Source organism: Magnolia sinica, chromosome 2, assembly GCF_029962835.1.
Source record: "Magnolia sinica isolate HGM2019 chromosome 2, MsV1, whole genome shotgun sequence".
NCBI lineage: Eukaryota > Viridiplantae > Streptophyta > Magnoliopsida > Magnoliales > Magnoliaceae > Magnolia > Magnolia sinica.
In genome coordinates this window covers 14,113,596-14,131,066 of record NC_080574.1, presented here as the reverse complement: position 1 = coordinate 14,131,066, position 17,471 = coordinate 14,113,596, and the positions used below count along the sequence as shown (strand labels likewise).

The window sequence follows — 17,471 nt, the reverse complement described above, 5'->3', positions numbered from 1 at the left end:
TTCCATAATTAGAGGTGCATTGTTTATATCTTCTATCATTAAAAATTAGGCCATTTACACTTCAAGTAGACGGCAGCATATTAAAGCAGATGAATGGCTAGCAATATATAGTTGCCTATCTGAAAAGTGAAAAGCATTATTTCCAACATCATGAAATTAATTATCAGATCTCATATACTTGCATATATCTTTCATGTGTATATGGACAACCCTATATGCGATCTAGAATTAGCAAACCACCTTGCAGATTCAAAATTTTCACCATTCAAAAGGATGATTGCTTTTCTTCAACTGTACATATGGCATAGTTTTGAGGTTTGAATGGTAGAGATATTTTTAAATAAGTGCCACCACCTGTGAGGATAAGTCACCATCAATCAATCATCATCATCATTATTATATTTATGAGTTTTTTGCTTAGGGTATCTTGTTGTCTTTATCAAGGTTTTGAGTCTCATCTTAGGCAAGATTAAAGCCCTGGGCCGCACTCAGGCCTGGGTTTTACCAGTGCTTGAACAGACCTTGCCCAGGCTAAGCCCTGGCCCACTGAGCACCCAAATGATGATAACGACCACCTCGGGAATAACTAATGTGATGATGTTTGATAAACTATTATGATTATAAGGATGATTGAGTTTGCATATATTAATTATTTATCCACAACCACACCCAGCAAACATGTGAGTACTCCAAATTAAAATGTGCAAATTGTGGGCCCTACTTTGGAATGGATCAAAGAACAATAATAATTAAATTAACTATAATTTGTTATTCTATAATTGGTACTTAATTTCAATTATTGAATAATAAATTATTTTCCAAATTAGTCAGAAATTATTGTAGATCAGAAAATTATTTCACAAATTAACTTTAAATTTTGTTGGGAAAAAAATTTAAATGTAATTTTTTTTTTCCTGGTCTTATTTCTTACCTGATATTTGCAGGGATCCAAGTAAAATCCAATCAAGAATAATACATATCATTGAATTCTGTCAAATTTACAACCATTTATAATCTACACACAAATCAAACATATACAAATAATGTCTTTACATGTAAAAATATGGTATTGATACATTGAGACCAACTGGATTCCCCGCTCTTTACTAATCTAGCATGAGGAAGGTGAAACCTCCGCGTTTGGCTAATATAATATCAATTGGATGTGGAAGATTTGGGGTTTGGAGATTGGGATTCACGAAGCTTCCGTTCTTCAGAGAGTAGTTTAGCAAACCTGTGATTAATGACCGAAAAAAAATAATTAGTGCTACAAATTAAAATAAAAACAATGCCAATAGTGACGACATTATATGAGGGTAAGAAGACATGAGGATTCACCTTGTGAGAGCTTCTTCGTTGCTCCCTTCGTTTCCCAAGCTTTGAAAGATTCCAGTCTCCAAATTCACCCTGGAAACTGGTTTCTTCAACAATGCTTCGCCTGTCTTCACAAGATCTTCTAAATTTTTCTTCGTAGCAATGTCGACCGATGATACATTTCCAGTTAATTTGTCATCCTAGATTTCGATTTGAGAGAAAAGAATGTCAATCTCATCCGCACATCCTTATCTGAAGCGCATGTGTGAGAGATCCAATCTGCTCATTGGACAGGAACCATCATGGATGCCAGTGTCCAAAAATCAGGTCAGTCCATGAAGAAGATGGACAGTTATGCAATGCTCAAATTTGAGATTCATGACTATTTGATCAGCCCAATATCTTTATATAGTCACGTCTGCAACGGGTCCGTGTGATGAGCATCTTGGATCAATCACATAAGTATGGCCTGTACACAAACCTTACATGCTTACCTCAATTCTTAAGTATTTACTTTCTGAATGAAGGGCTTGAAAAACTACAGAAATGTGGATGTCAACCATATCCACGCTGGCTTGAGTAAACACATCCACTAATGGAGTGGAACCGCCGTTAACCAGCCAACCCAAAATTCCCCACTTTCCTGCAGCCTTTGCGTCGTACTTCAGTTCCTTCTTATGTGAACCGGTCCCTAATGAGATCACCAAAAATTTACCATAATCCATCGGTTTCGTTGGGAAGAAATCTGGGTTACCAGCGAAAATCTCCCTGGTCACTTCACTTAGTGCAACCAATGTCTGAAACAATAGGGTGGAGAAATTCATTAGAAAACTAGGTTTGGGTTTTTTGGTTTTGGTGTTTTATTCTGAGTTTGGATGCTTAATCAAATTTGAATTGCAATGATTCAAATGGATGGACTAGATATGACCCAGGTGGGGCAAGGCCTACTTCATTCACGGTTAGGGACACCATCACCTCATGTTTACCTTGAAATGCATGGAATTTCATTTAGGAGGGTTTGCTTGCAGTGGTACCTCTATATTGAATTGGATTATTGCAATTCAGATTGATTGACAGTCAAAAGATCCAAACGCAGCTTTAGTGAAATAGTGAGTTTATTTGTACGCTTCAAGGACAACGCATCATAAAGCTCTCTGAGGCCTACCTTGATGTGTGTGGACACACGGTCCATCATTTGGGCCAGCTCATGTTAGAACGTGATCCCAAAAATCGTGCTGATCCAAAACTCAAGTGAACCACACCACAGGTAAACAGTAGGATGGAGACACCCAGCACTGAAACCCTCTTAATTAGGTCCTAACACGATATTTATATGCCATCCACCCCAGTCATAATTTGAGTCCAACCAAGATGGAGGAAAAACCAAATATAGGCTAATCCACGATAGGTCCAAAGGAGTTTCCGATGGTAGACCTCTCCATTCCTACTTTTTCTTGTAGCTAGTGTGGCCCACTTGAGTTTTGAATTAGCCTTATTTTGTGCTAATGTCCTAACATGCTCTGCGCAAATGATAGACAGGATGGATGTCACAAATATATTATGGTGAACCCCATAGAGCTTATTATTGCACAGTCTCTCTAGTAGTAGACATGCGCCCTGTTCTTTACAGCTGGCATGTTGAAGGGTATGGTGGGGATTCGTTTACCGGATTGTTAGCAGCCACACCACCATCGATGAGATTGAATTCCCTAACATTCTCTTGAGAGTCTTTGTTTTCGAAGTAATACGCAGGAAGGTAAGTTGGAGCTGCAGATGTAGCGATGCATATGTCTGAGAGTAGAGCATCCAAAGAAGGGTTGGATTTTAACTGCACCAGAACAACGGCTAGTAAGATTGGGTGTACCATCTATAAAACATTGTTGTGTGCTCTTATGTAGAGTGTCAATGGGCCCTATGTCTGTGCACACTGCAGTTGTCGGATTGGTGATCCACACCATTCATCCAATGGCCCCCGCTGTCGATGGATCACCTCCCAAAGTCACCTCCCTTGCTCAAAAATCCTGTCTGATCTTTGCCCTCTTACTGTGAGCAGAAACTATTGTTGTATTATTCTTACCTGTCTACTTGCAGGCCATCCATAGAAGGATTAGGATTGTCCGGTGGGACTTGAGGAAATTTTTTAGGCAATATTTTCACAAGTTCATCTCATTTTAATTAATAGTAATGATGCATTTGAGATCTTGATTTCTAATACATACATGAACTCATCGTGTAGAAGAGATCAAGATCTCTATTACATGATCATTGTAACCTAAATGAGATGAACTTATATTTGGGCGTTTACCAAAACAGGGCTTTGAAATTTTATTAAGTATTATTGTGAGGGTTTCTTCCCACCTGAAGTATTATTACTATAATGTTAGTTACTGATATTTTAACCTAAACCAATAGAGGGAGGAACCAATGTTAGAAAACTCTCAATCTATATAAACATGGCATACGTGTATGAGATCCTGACTGTTCATCTATGTAACCTTCCCCATTCCCCCCCCCCCTCCCAAAAAAAATAAAAAAATAAAAATTATACCAGTTGGATGATCCTAGCCATCTACTGCAAGATTTTTTATCACTGAAAGTCAAACATTGGTTGGACAGTACCACCCACTTGTAATCGTCTAGAGTCCTGTAATCAGTGGAAGATTTTTGCTCACTGAAAGTCAATCATTGGTTGGACAGTACAACCCACTTGTAATCATCAAGAGTCCTGTAATCAGTGGCTAGTATCATCCTACTAGTGTAATTTTGGGGGTACACCTCATCTATGACAGGCCCGGTGGATGAATGTTCCGGAACTTGTATTGGAAGCCGATTGCGTGGTGTGCTGACGTCAACAACTTCTGTGGGCCCACTATATCATAGTGTTATATCCACACCGTTTGTTCATTTGGCCAGATCATTTTAGGGCTTGAGCTGAAAATGAGGCAGGTCCAAAGTTAAAATGAACCACATTACATAACCAAAATGGGAACTGAGGGTATACCATTAAAAAACTTTTTGGAGTCACGTAAGGATCTGATATTTGTGTTTTCCCTATATCTTAGATGCGCGTGGATGGCATATAAACATCATGGTGAACCTTAGGAAGGTTTTAACAGTGAGAATCATTGTCAATTTCTTTGGTGTGGACTGCTTGAGCTTTACATCTGTCTCAATTTTAGATTCATTCCCAAAAATGATCTCCTCAGATGGACCGACGGTGTGGATGTAACACATATATCATAGCGCACGTAATTTTTGATGTAAACACACCACCAAGGTCGGTGGTGTGAAGCACACCACGCAATCCGCTTCCGTCTTGTACGGCATATACAGATGTTGGATCCTTCCTAAGTTTTAATATGATATGAATAGATTCTCTTTCCACGCATTAATTACTGAGCCCGACGTCAACTCAGGCGAAAAACAATAACACGAGGTGAATGCAGACGGCGATCACAAAGAGCGGTGTGCACGGATGGTTCAACCCGAGTCGATCAATAATCATCTCTTCTCACCGTTTATTTTAAAGATGGAGGAAATCCAACAACTTTTCATTCCCGCCCACCATCGATGGTCGACTACTGGGCCAAACCATTCTCCACCGTTGATCATGAAATAGGATACTAGAATGTCTGGGCCAACCATTCTCAACAATATTAGTCCACTGATTCCGAGCCAGCCTGCTTTACAAGCCCGTTTGATTAATAATTTACACTATAAATAGACTATAAATGAATAATTATTATGTATTTACATGGAACTGCATAATCCTGATGGTGGTTTGACGTTGGAAGGAAGGCTTGTTGTCAAAAGTTGTAAGCAGGACACTAAAATTTGTGTGGCCCACTGGCATGTATATATCCAATCTGCACTTTCCACCCATTTTTCTCACTCATTTTAACGCATAAGCCCAAAAGTGAGGCAAGTACAAAGCTCAAGTGAACCATACCACAGAAAACAATAGGATTTGAATGCTAGCCATTTAATCTTCTTAAAGGCCTTGGAAGTTTTGTATCAAGTATTTTTTTTTTTCTTCATCCATGTCTGTGTGACGGTTAGATGACAGGTACATATTCTTGTGAGCCTTGTTCTCGTTTTAACTTTCAACAATTGGCATTCAATTCACCTGATTTCTGTAATGTGGTCCACTTGTGCTTTGTATTTGTCTCATTTTTAAGCTTATGCTATAAAATGAACATGTAAAATAGATGGTCGGTGTGGATCAAATGCATACATAATCGTGGCCCTACAAATTCTACAAGCACAAATTGAGTCCGTTTTATATCATGTTTTTGGAGGCAAATTCTACAACCACAAATATATAACTTTATTTATTATGTAAGTTGAAAATCAAATGAGCCTTACATGTAAATGTGTTAAATCCTACAAATATGCCATTTCAATACTCCGCAAGCAGCTCATCCATCTTAAGTGTAGACTACTGGTTTCATTACTAGAATGTCTATTTCTTTGTGCAAGTGTAACTCACATGATGGATGGATAGATCCAATAAAATTCAAGCAAGAAATATGGATTTTATCAATTTTCAGGCAAGGCCAGGTCAACCCAGTACCAAAGACATTTTTTTCTGGCTCACGCGCCCGGGCCTTGTTTTTTAAATGTTGAGTCGGCCCATCCTGGCCCATTGCCACCCTGAAACAAGGTTGATGGTTCCATGTAGGGGTGTACACAAATCGAGCCAACTTGGTCAACTCGCTTGACTCGGCTCGAAAAAGCTCGATTCGGCTCATTTCGAAGTTGAGCTCGATCTGAGTTGAGTTGGTTTTTAGAGCTCGAAACTGAGTTCAAGCTGGCATGATCTCAACTCGTTTTGAAATATGGCTCGAACTTAGCTTGACTCGATCAGATGATATAAAAAGAAGAAGAAAAAAACTCTAAATTTACCCCATTTCCCTTTTGTTTGAAAAATCTTGCCCGGCACCTGACCCTAGCCCTCTACCTCTCTCTCTCTTTCTCTACTCGTCCCGGACTCCCGCCCGACCAGCAGCGGCTCTACTTCCCTCTCTCTGCTCGTCCTGCCTGACCAGCAGCGAGCCAACAACTCTGCCTCTCTCTCTCTCTCTCTGCTCGTCCTGCTGCCGCGGGTGACGGCTCTGCTCAAAAAGTCGAGCTCGAACTCAGCTCAAAAGCTCGAGTTTGAACTTGGCTCGAATTGGTCTGATCTGCTAACCGTGCCGAGTCAAGCTGCAGATGATGGCTCGGCCACCAAGCCGAGCTGAGCCGAGTTCGAGCTAGGGTGCTTGCTGACCGAGCCAAGTCAAGCTGTGGCCAACTTGACTCAGTTTGACTTGATGTACACCCTTAGTTCCATGGTGGGCCCCATCACCTTAGACACCATAGGATCATGTACTGATATATCCACGGGGAGTAGAAAGGAGAATTGGAAATGGACATCTCCAGTCGTCCATAATCTATTCTCCCACATGAAGAGGAGGTTGGATTCTCCGACATGCTTACTCCTAGAAGATTTGCAATTTTCCATAAGTTCTTTTACTTAGGTGAGTTTTGATTGATTGTTGGTTTTGAGGAAAGATTGATTAAAGAAATTAATTCTTATTGGTTGGTAAAGAGTTAGGTTTATTCCTATTGATTAATGTCTTGTGCCATGTTCTTATTAGTTAAATATAGTTAAAAAGTTGAAAGAAGCTTATTCACTTAAATAAACTTAAATATATTATCAGATTTTATAAGGGCCACATTGCAGACTGATACGGCCATCCCACCAAATTGTGATTGGGTGGCTCAATGCCGATATATAGTACATTTTTATAGAAATCATAGTGCCTTTGTGTGTGTGCGTGCGTGCGTAGGTGGGCAAGCCTAGTGAGTTGTGTCTGTGTGATATATAATAGCTAATCTTAAGGAAAATACCAGTAATTTTTCGTAGGTGACACATTAAGCTCATGACATGCCATATTGTCGAAAGGTTACAAGAAATAGAGAAAATGTATGCCTTGGAAAAGAGAGGAAGAACCTCATAAGTGGAGAAGATGGTGGGCTGAAGCAGCTTGATATCAAATGTCGGAATAACAGCATTAGTTAATGTCTGGTGCAAACGCGTTTCTCCTAATGTTTGCCTGATAATATTATGAAGATACTTGCCATTGTATCTGGGTCCCAATACTGCTTTCAATGTCTTCTTAGCTGAACCCAATAGGCCACTGTAATGAATGGAATTACACCACAAAACCAAAAAAAAAAAAAAAATGTTAGTCATTCACTATCACGGTTTTAAATATCGGCCGGATACTTATCTTGTATCGGCTCTGACCAATATGATAACTTGATATTTGGAGTGTATGCAAGAAAAATCATGAGGAAAAAATAATAATAAAATAAAGAATACACATATTTTGTGATTTTCTTATAGCTTAAACAAAATATTAATGTCATCATGAATGCATAGAAAGATTTTTAATTGAAAAAACAAGCATATATATACAATATCATTTCACACCGTAATGCCTGATAAATCAGTTGTATCAGCAATACAATGCATATCATATCATGTATGAATGGTCACTCCGTGTAGATACAAAATAGGATAATTTGAACCATTCGCACTGTCGTGAACTTGGAAAGTATGCATACATTTTCATGGTTGCTGATGTAGAGCGGGTCGCGGACAGTTTCATGGCCAAGATGGATCAGAAAAGGCCCGGTCGACGACAGAAGTGATCCGGACCATCGGACCTTAGATCGGGCGTATCTCGCAATCCGGAATGAGTTAGCTGACGTAAAATATATGATTTTGGGGTAGAACGAGCTACTTTAGCCAACCAACCCCGCTACGCCGGGTTGTGCCGCCTGGAATTGCGAAAAACCCCTTGATTGACGGTCGTTTCCCTGTTTTAATTTCATTTTTACTATAAATAGTAAGTTTTAGTTTGATTATAACTCTTCATCCGTTGGGCTTTAGGAGTTGCGCCCAACATGAAAAGAGCTTAGAATAATTAGGGGAACGGTTTGGTGAAGCCAAATAGGACACTTACTATTTTTGGCCGAAAACCTTGCGCACTAGTAGACATCACGACCGTCTATAAATAGTAAGTTTACTATTTATAGTAAGTCGTGGATTCTAGGAGTTTGAGTTGTAGTTTGATTATGATTTCTTTCCCATTGCTTGATACCCTTGTTTAAAGGGTTGTGAACTCGATTTTAATCATTCATCAATCAATTTCGAATTTATTTCTATTTTCTGCATTCTTTCCTCGTGGATTCGAGAAGTCTCTGTGAGGAGTTCATAGAAGTTCCGTGGATTCGGAATAGTTATCCTCTTGAGGAAGACGGTGCTCGACCTCACATCCTCCCCTGCGTCAGTTGCACGCTCAAATCTGTAAGTAGAAGTGCCAAATATTCGGTTTTTAAAAATCCATCTTTCCTATATCACAGTATTTATCTGTACCTGGATTGTGGGAAGATTTTGGGGCTGTGCTCAATGTAAAAGTCCTTGATGTCTTTGGCTGCGAAGATGGGGCGATTCTTTTCATTGGGTGCAGTTAACATGGCTGTCACCAGACCGCCTGTGCTTGTTCCTGCGATCACATCAAAGTAGTCTGCGATTCGCGCATTCTCACCATCGAGAGCCTGTCACACAACAGGCAGAGATGCAATTTGGAAGTGAAAATGAAAAAGAATATAAATACTTAAAATAAAAATCAACTAAGTATTATGTTATGTTAGTTTGAAATTGGATCATTGGGCGCAAAAGTTGGATGCAAGTATCATGTGGAGCCTGATTCTCACCATCAGGTGGCATGAATGTGATCAATCTAGTCCATATTCAATATGTAATGTGGGCGATGCATATAATGTATACCAAAAATCAGGGTAGTAAACTCATCAGATGAGCCACAAATGTACATTGAATTTGGACAATTGGACCCTTTCACAACATACAATACCTGATGAATGGCCCGGATCTGACACGTGCACCATCCAACAATGGCCCGATCCCTTTCCTTAATCACGTATATGTAATACCTGAAGCTGTGACTCTAGGAACTCAAGCAAAACAGCGGGGATGATTCCTCTAATTCCTCCGCCATCGATGCTAAGAACAGTTACCAAGTTTCCAAAAGTTGGAGGCTGGATCTGATCGACGGCTGATGTCGCTCCTTCCATGGTAGGTCACAGTGAGAGAAATGAAATGGGTGGAGAACAAAGTAACAAAGAGCGAATTTCTAAATGGTATGACTCTTTTGATGTCAATTAATAGAAGCGCTATATATAAATAGGAATGGCTTGAGGCTCGAATCCATCAGATTATTCATTTAGAAGCGTAAAACCAGAACATACGCAAACGGATATTATCCACCTCTATTTTATTTTCTATTGTAGAGGAGAACTTGACAACTCACACGTAGATGGCTTGGTTATCACGGCATTGGAGTTGGTCATTGTACTTAGGAAGTCCTTTAAATTAGCTGATATTGTTAAACATGGCTTGTTTGAAAGCATAAGGTTAGTATTACCAAAAAATTTAGGTATACCATGTGAAATTCGTACCAAACAGTTATATCAAACCTACTCTTAGGTTGCATTCAATCATTAGATAGAAAGTTGGGTAATGTCATGAGTTGAACTAACGGTTTATCTTTACTTGTGATTTTAATAGCTAGGATGTGATGCCTCTTACCAAAGCTACGGTATGGGGCCGGTTTCCATATCCCTGGCTCGAATTACATCTTAGTTGATGATCTGACTCTTCATTTTTTGGATTGCTAGACATGCCATCATGAGAAACATTTGTAAACAAATGATTTGTGTGAAGGATGAATTTTGGAACATTGAAATGTGATTTTGTTTTAATGGCTCATATTCAAATCTAAGACTCAAAGGTTAGGATCATCAATGAAGCATGCTTTTAAGATCATAGCCTCCATATGATAGTAATGAGAATATGAATAGTCCAAATCATCATCTAAGATGTAACCTGGGGTGGAAACCTACCCCTTATGGTTGCTTTTAGGGGGCAGGGACTTCTTTCAAAACTCGAAAACTTTATAGTTTTCAACCCAAAGCAGATTTAGAGGACAAAATTCTTGTTGGTAATGAACATGAACCTTACATGTTGTGCACTGACTTTGCATATGTTGGGCCTGTATTAGGTTTATCCAAGCCATTGATCTAAAGGCCCCCTTTATGGATGGACCATGCCCCCCGGGTCTCTAAAAATAAAGACCCCCATTCTAAATGTAGCCTAATGGTGCTTTTCTTCTTATCCATGTATTTGGAAATATCTAAAGTTTAGAGTTGATCAATTGAGGAGATTTTTTGGGCATGCTTCATGGATGATGAGGGCCACTACAACAATGGCTTGTAAACCAATTATAGGCCATACATTTATGTGATGGATTTTATTGTTAAATGCAATGAAATTTAATGTTTTTCAAAAAATTCAATTGTTAATTCTTACAAGATCCCCATCTAGGTCAATCCATATTCTCAAAACAAAAATAAAATTATACTTTCAAATCATACCTAAAGTAGGTCATTGATCATTCGTCACTACCAATCTTCCAACACAACAAGTCTCACCCATCTATTAAGGAGAGATAAGAGCTTCTGTTTGTATTTTGATGAGAGCCAAATGAGACTAGAGTCGTCCATGTGGCAGATCCTACCCTAACACACATGAATCATGTGGACCAAAAGGCATGTGGTGTGATCCACCTGCTCTCTCTCTCTCTCTCTCTCTCTCTCTCTCTCTCTCTCTCTCTCTCTATACACACACACATATGTTGACGTTGATAAGGGGGAAAGTGTGGACACCCAAGCTCTCCCTCTCTTCCTTTTAGATAGGATCTTACAAGGAGATGCTAGGGTTTTAGGGAGAGCACATCACATGGTACTCGGCCATACGACCAAAATTTGTGTATCCTAATGTGAAGAATGTTCATTTATCTTTCTAATCCAAGCACCTAACTGTCAAAATTCCTCCACTATTCATGGTTATCATCCTTGGATAATTTTCATACCATCCAGGTATGAATCAACTTAGATATCAACCATCGAACGTCCATCAAGTATGATTTAAAACAAATCAACGATTGAAAAACTATGGTTAACCAATTAGAAACCTCAAAGGTGTAGACCAACCTTTTAAACATTTGATGGATGGCCCAAACCTTAAGATCAATCACCTATTCATGTCTTAAGTAGATCCCATATTGAATCGTGTGCCTACTTGGAGGATCTTAATAAAGACACCCACTTTCAATGGGGATGTTGTAATATCATAAGTAGAGCCAAAGCATGTTTACCCTAGCCTATTCATTTATACATCATTTGGTTATGGGGATTTAAGGGAGATAGTACGCATTTAAATCTGGGCATGATGAGTTTCCTAGGCTTGATATTCATAAGAAATTTCGACAAATACAAATGACCAAAAGCCATACACAAGAAACCATGTCCATGACACGCTTACACCCTTACATGGGGTAAGAAAGAAAGCAAACCAATATCAAGTTGGCCCCAATAAGCGGAGACTGTCTATCATGACACACTAAGCTAATCTTTTCACATAAAATGGTTCCAATCATATTATAGGTATGCTTTCACATAAAATTGCTAAACCAATTGAGGAAGGTGGTCTGGGAATAAGAAGCTTAAAGGACGTCATGAGCGCCCGGCGTATGAAATTGGCTTGGGCGCCAAAATTCAGTGAAGCTACGGGCCCATGGGTCAAACTCATGCGTAGAAGGCATTCCAAGGATTTCGGCTTTGACGTCCCTTTGCAAGCTTCGCTTAACTCCTCCCCCTTTTGGAAGAGGATCAAGGAGCTCATCTCGATTCTAAATGAAAATGTTCAATGGCATGTTGGCCGAGGTGACTTAAACCTCTGGAAGGTCAATTGGTTGGGCAGGGGCCTACTCCAACACTTTGTAGATAGCTCAATCTCGGTGGAGCTGCAAGATCTAAAAGTCAGGGAACTTCTTGGCAATTCTGGCCCACTACCCCCTTCTGGGGTGTACACCTTTCTCCCTCAAGAGATCATCAATGACCTCTTCCGCGGAGGCTATGCTACTTCAGATGAGGATGCTATATGTTTTTGGCCCCATGATCTGTCAGGAACATTCTCCCTAAAATCTGCTTGGAAGTTCATCAGAGGCTATTCCCCTGAAGTTCAGCAGGCCAGTTGGATATGGCACAACTCTCTCCCTTCAAAAATCTCGGTCTTCATGTGTAGGTTGCTGCAGGAATCAACCCCAGTAGATGGCAGGATCCAGGCAAAAGGAGTGGCGCTTGTGTCAAAATGTCGTTGCTGCACTGGCAGCAATCACAAAAGCTCGGATATGGAATCGATTGCACATTTATTCCTTTCTGGTCATCTTGCAACGTCCTTATGGTCCTTCTTCGGCATGTTGTGTGGAGTTCCCAATCTGCCTCATTTATCTGTAGAATGTAGAATGCTACATTGGAGATGGGCGGCAACCCAAGGTAGCGCCTTCCCTCCAGTCAGATATCTTCTGCCTATACTCATTCTCTAGGAAACTTGGCGCTCAAGAAACGAGGCTACTTATGAAGACAAATCAGTGAACATCAGGAGAGCTATTGCCCGAATTAGATGGTGGGCCAAGCTAGTTATAGGTCCAGACTATGTTGTTGATCTCTACCTTGCGGATCGCAGAGGCATTCCCAAGCAACCAACATCAAGTCAGAGGCATCCCAATGCAGTCCTAGTCAAGTGGAGATTTTTGATCCTTGGTTGGGTCAAATTGAATATAGATGGATTGGCCATTAGGAATTTCGGCCCCTCGGGTGGAGGTGGAATTTGTAGAAGTGACAACAGGTCCTTTATTTTCGGCTTCTCCTTTGGCTATGGCGAAGGTTCCAACAACCTAGCGGAACTTCGAGTGATTCACGATGGGATGATGATTTGTATTCAGAAGGGGCTGACCAAGGTTATGGTAGAATCGGACTCCAAATTGGTGATTGGCATTCTGGCGAGCCATACAAAGGTTCCGTGGAGATGGAAATCGTGGATAACTAGAATTAACTACTTAAAACAGATAGGCAATTTTTCCTTCTCGCACATGCTTAGGGAAGACAACGGTCCCACAGATGGGTTGGCCAGGGAAGGGAGCCGAAATCAGTCAGTTTCACTGTTCCTCCACTTACCTTCGCTCCCACCTCAAGTCCAGGGTCTCATCTTTCTAGACAAAGTCGGATTAGGGACGCTCAGATATGTTTCTTAGTTTTCTCCGGGTGTAGGCTCCTTTTTATTGCTTCTAGTCTCTTTGTATATTGGTGTTTACCTTACGTTAGGTCCCCTCGAAATTTTTTTTTTTTTTTTGTAGCTGGGGGACCCGAATGACGCCCTCTAAGGAGAAGGTTATACATCCTTTTTTTAATGAAAAAATAAATAAATTTACAGGTATGCTTAAGAACTTATATAGTCATCTGTGGGACAATGAAATCCATGAACACAACTCTCCTTTAGTTACACCTTGATCCATAGCTCAATTGGTAGACTGAGTGGGGATACCTCGTTTCAACACTTAGAGGTCTTGGTATCAATCCCTAGTGGGGGTGGCTAACAGTGGAGTGTGTGTGCTGACATGGGTATGTACTAACAAGCTAACCCCCCAAAAAAAAAAAAAAACTCTCTCCTTTAGTTACCAAGCGGTTGTGTCCAATCTTAAGTGCGTAAAAGTATTAGATATGATACCTCTTAAACCCAATAAATATGTACCTTCTTAAGAATCAACTCAAAAAATCCATCATATTATTAACTGAAGTCTAATAACATTGATTTTTAAGGCACAACCCCATTAATACGTACAAGCTTAAACCATATAAGGAAGTTCATAATTCGTTACAAACATAAGACTCAACCTCATTATTATTATTATTATTATTATTATTATTATTATTATTGTCTTATGAAAAAAATGCAATAAAAGTAATAATTTTACTGACGCACCTAGTGGACCAAGCAAGTTGCGTGACACTGACTCCTTAATTTGAAAACTAGCGGCCGATGGCGGATGGGATTGATTAACATATGGCTAATCAATAAAAATATATAAATTGGGTTATCACACCAATCCGATTCTAAGATGACAAATCATTTCTTTGTTAACCTCACGAGAGATTAGCAAGTGACGTGCCATGGAGAGCCTTCGTGCATGTACGAAATAGAAGAGTATGTGAGGCTTTGTGATGCATATGTGACAAGCAGTGTTGGAGTATAGGATATCTATGTACAGCTGTGCATGTACGTCGCCTTAACTAACAACACGTGTCGCAGCCTTGAGCACATAAAGTAAATATATAGACACAACAAGCGGTAGACCATCATTTACGTGGACCACCCGTTCATCGGGCGGGCAGATTTACCTACCATTCCAGGTGCATAGTTGTAGATTCAACGAGGATGTGCAAATTCATGCCGCCCACGCGCACGTCCCACATAGTGCTCACTATTTTTTTCTTCTTTCTTTCGCCATGAATATCTATGAACATTGCAAGCTAAGATAGCACAACACGACACGCCAATGGCATTTGGTTAATATATATTTTTTATTCCAAACCATGATATATATTTTCTATTAGCTTATTGAACATGTAATTTTCAAACCCTAATTTTTAATTCTTTAGTTAATTTTTCTAACATGTTTTTATCACTAAGTGATCTACTTAAATTTTATGAAAGCTTTGCAATTTCATTTTCATATGTTACAATATCTAAACTTCACTTCAGATTTTTATATATTTCCTTTCATTTTGGAAGGCCGGTTACTCTAAAGTTTCCTTAGAATAAGTCACCAACATGTAAAACGTTATAACCATGTATGTAAAAGTTTTTAACTTACCATTGAAATGAATAAGCACTGGTTATACACTATTCCCCATGTGGGGCTCAACATGTTGTGTTTCCACCATCTAATCTATGTATTAAGTGAACCCCACTCTCATGTTGAGATACCTCCAAGCAGACCACACCGTATAAAACCATTACCAACCACCCAAAAGCCTTCAAATTCAAATAGTGGCCCACAAGAATTTAGGTTGGCCTTAATTTCGGGTGTCGTTATTCATGATGGATGAGGCTCAATCTATTGTGTTTATGCTAGTCAACCCGTAAATGAACCTCACCATGATATTGTACCTATCCTTTGATTAGGTGGGCCACACCATGGAAAGCAATTACCAAACTCCCTAATACACATGATAGCTTACTTAGATTGGCCTTATTTATGGTTTTTAACTTTCACGGTTAGGTAGCTGGACAGGTTAGATGTTATTCACATACTTTAGTGGGCTATGCATGCAAAACCTTATTGAATAAGGACTTTAATTTTCTTTTTTGGGTTAGCTTGTTAGTACAAACCCCACTGTTAGTACACAGTTCAGTGTTAGCCACCCACCGTCACTAGGGAATAATTACCAAGACCTCAGGGTATTTTCACTCAATATATATACCAGTTGAGCTGGATCAGGGTGTATTCAATAAGGACTTGTAAGCGAACCGGCATGCTATTTTCAACCCAAATGTTACAAATCTCCTACTGACTTGTTCAATGTTTAAAATAGATGAGGGACTCTGAATACTTAATTAAGCCATTTTCTTGAATTTTATTATAGGTGTTGAAAAATGGCATTGTACTTCGATCTACAACATTGGGGCAAATGACTTAACATGCACAAAAATCAAGGCCGTCCATCAGGTTCATCATCCCTTCTTTGGTCTTGTTTGGAAAATAGGCTGATTCTTTTCTCTTTTTTTTCTTTTTAAATAATAGGGGTTTCCATATATTGAATAAACAAAGGAAATACAGCCTGACGCGACAGGGCACGCCTGAGCTGGCCATAAACAAACCAAACCCCACAAAGAAAAATCCCAAGGCACCCCAGAAGCCACCCCCTTGGAGTGGCCCGGGCCCAAGAAGACCAAAAACCACCCTATAGACATTCGGGCTTCTGCAAGAAAAAAGGACCTGAGAGAAGCCTGTCATAAGATGACAAACAGAAAAATAGACCACTAGCTAAGGCTGATCTAACCACTATGAGAACCAAAACGAATCGCCCCCAGACCCAGCTTATCCAGGAAAAGGCTGCCTCTAACATGCTTAGGGAGGAGTGACGAGCAACAAAAGAACGAGGAAACCTGGGACTCACGACCCATACGGGCCATACCATCTGCTGGGCCATTTTCTTCTCGATAAATGTGCCCAAAAGTAATCTAACCAAAGGATCTCCAACACAAAATTCTCTCCATCCAATAGGCCCATTTCCAGGAGGGGCACGCGGTGCTATTAAGGAAGTCGACCACCAGCTTTGAGTCTAACTCAACCATAATCTGAGGAATGCCTAAACTGACACAATAGGTGATCCTGTCATGGATAGCACGGAGCTCCGCATATATGTTGGAAGCTAGCCCATAGCCTGCTGAAAACGCAAAAATAAACTCCCCATTATCACCCCTGCAAATGCCTCCACCCCCTGCCAGCCCTGGGTTTCCCCTAGCTGAGCCATCGGTGTTGAGCTTGGATCAACCCCTGCGAGGTTTCTCCCACCTGACAACTGAAGGGAGAGAGTGGGGGCGGGGAGAAACTGAGATCTCTAGAAGCGAGCGAGTAGATCTGAAGGAGGGCGGGCACAACAATTCAGGGGCACGCTTAACTAGCGAGGAAATCCAACATTTTACCTTGAATACAATCTCAACACCCTGCATAGCCTTGCCCTCGAATCTAGCCGAGTTCTTAGACTTACAGATCTCCCACAAAATCAGGGAGGAAGAAATCCTATGAATCGGGGAAAGATGCCGCTGCAGCCCTGCTAGGATCCACCATAGATTGAGGGTGTCTTGGATGGGCAAATTAGAGACGAAGGGGATACCGAAAGCCTGCCCAAAAACCTTCCAAACGGTTGGAGCTGTCTCGCTAGAGAAGAAAAGATGATGCAGGGATTCAATATAATGACCTCCAGGTGCAACGCCATTACAGCAGGCGCACTTGGAGGCCAGAGATAGGTTGATTCAACATTCAAGTGGGCCACTCTAGAAATTTATACCTAAAGCCACTAAATTCAAGTGGTGTGGCCCACTTGAGGGTTGAAATACTGTCATTTTATGGTCTTTCATTCGCCCTAATGAGCCACATCAGATGGATAGATTGTTTTGGCAT

General features: G+C 40.3%; 1 protein-coding gene across 2 annotated transcripts; it reads right to left on the bottom strand.

Annotated features, from left to right (window-relative positions):
* Positions 1 to 953: 953 nt before the first annotated feature.
* LOC131235888 (patatin-like protein 2) lies at positions 954 to 9,546 on the bottom strand. 2 transcript variants are annotated; one of them, XM_058233077.1, is made up of 7 exons: positions 9,319 to 9,546; positions 8,741 to 8,922; positions 7,310 to 7,496; positions 2,981 to 3,142; positions 1,809 to 2,111; positions 1,339 to 1,514; positions 954 to 1,234 (listed from the first exon to the last, which is right to left on the bottom strand). In XM_058233077.1, the coding sequence occupies exons 1-7, from the start codon at positions 9,457 to 9,459 to the stop codon at positions 1,156 to 1,158; spliced, it is 1,230 nt and encodes a 409-aa protein (XP_058089060.1). In that variant the 5' UTR covers positions 9,460 to 9,546; the 3' UTR covers positions 954 to 1,155. The 2 variants fall into 2 exon arrangements, with proteins under 2 accessions (XP_058089060.1, XP_058089061.1); XM_058233078.1 differs by having other exon boundaries at positions 9,240 to 9,378.
* Positions 9,547 to 17,471: the final 7,925 nt, after the last annotated feature.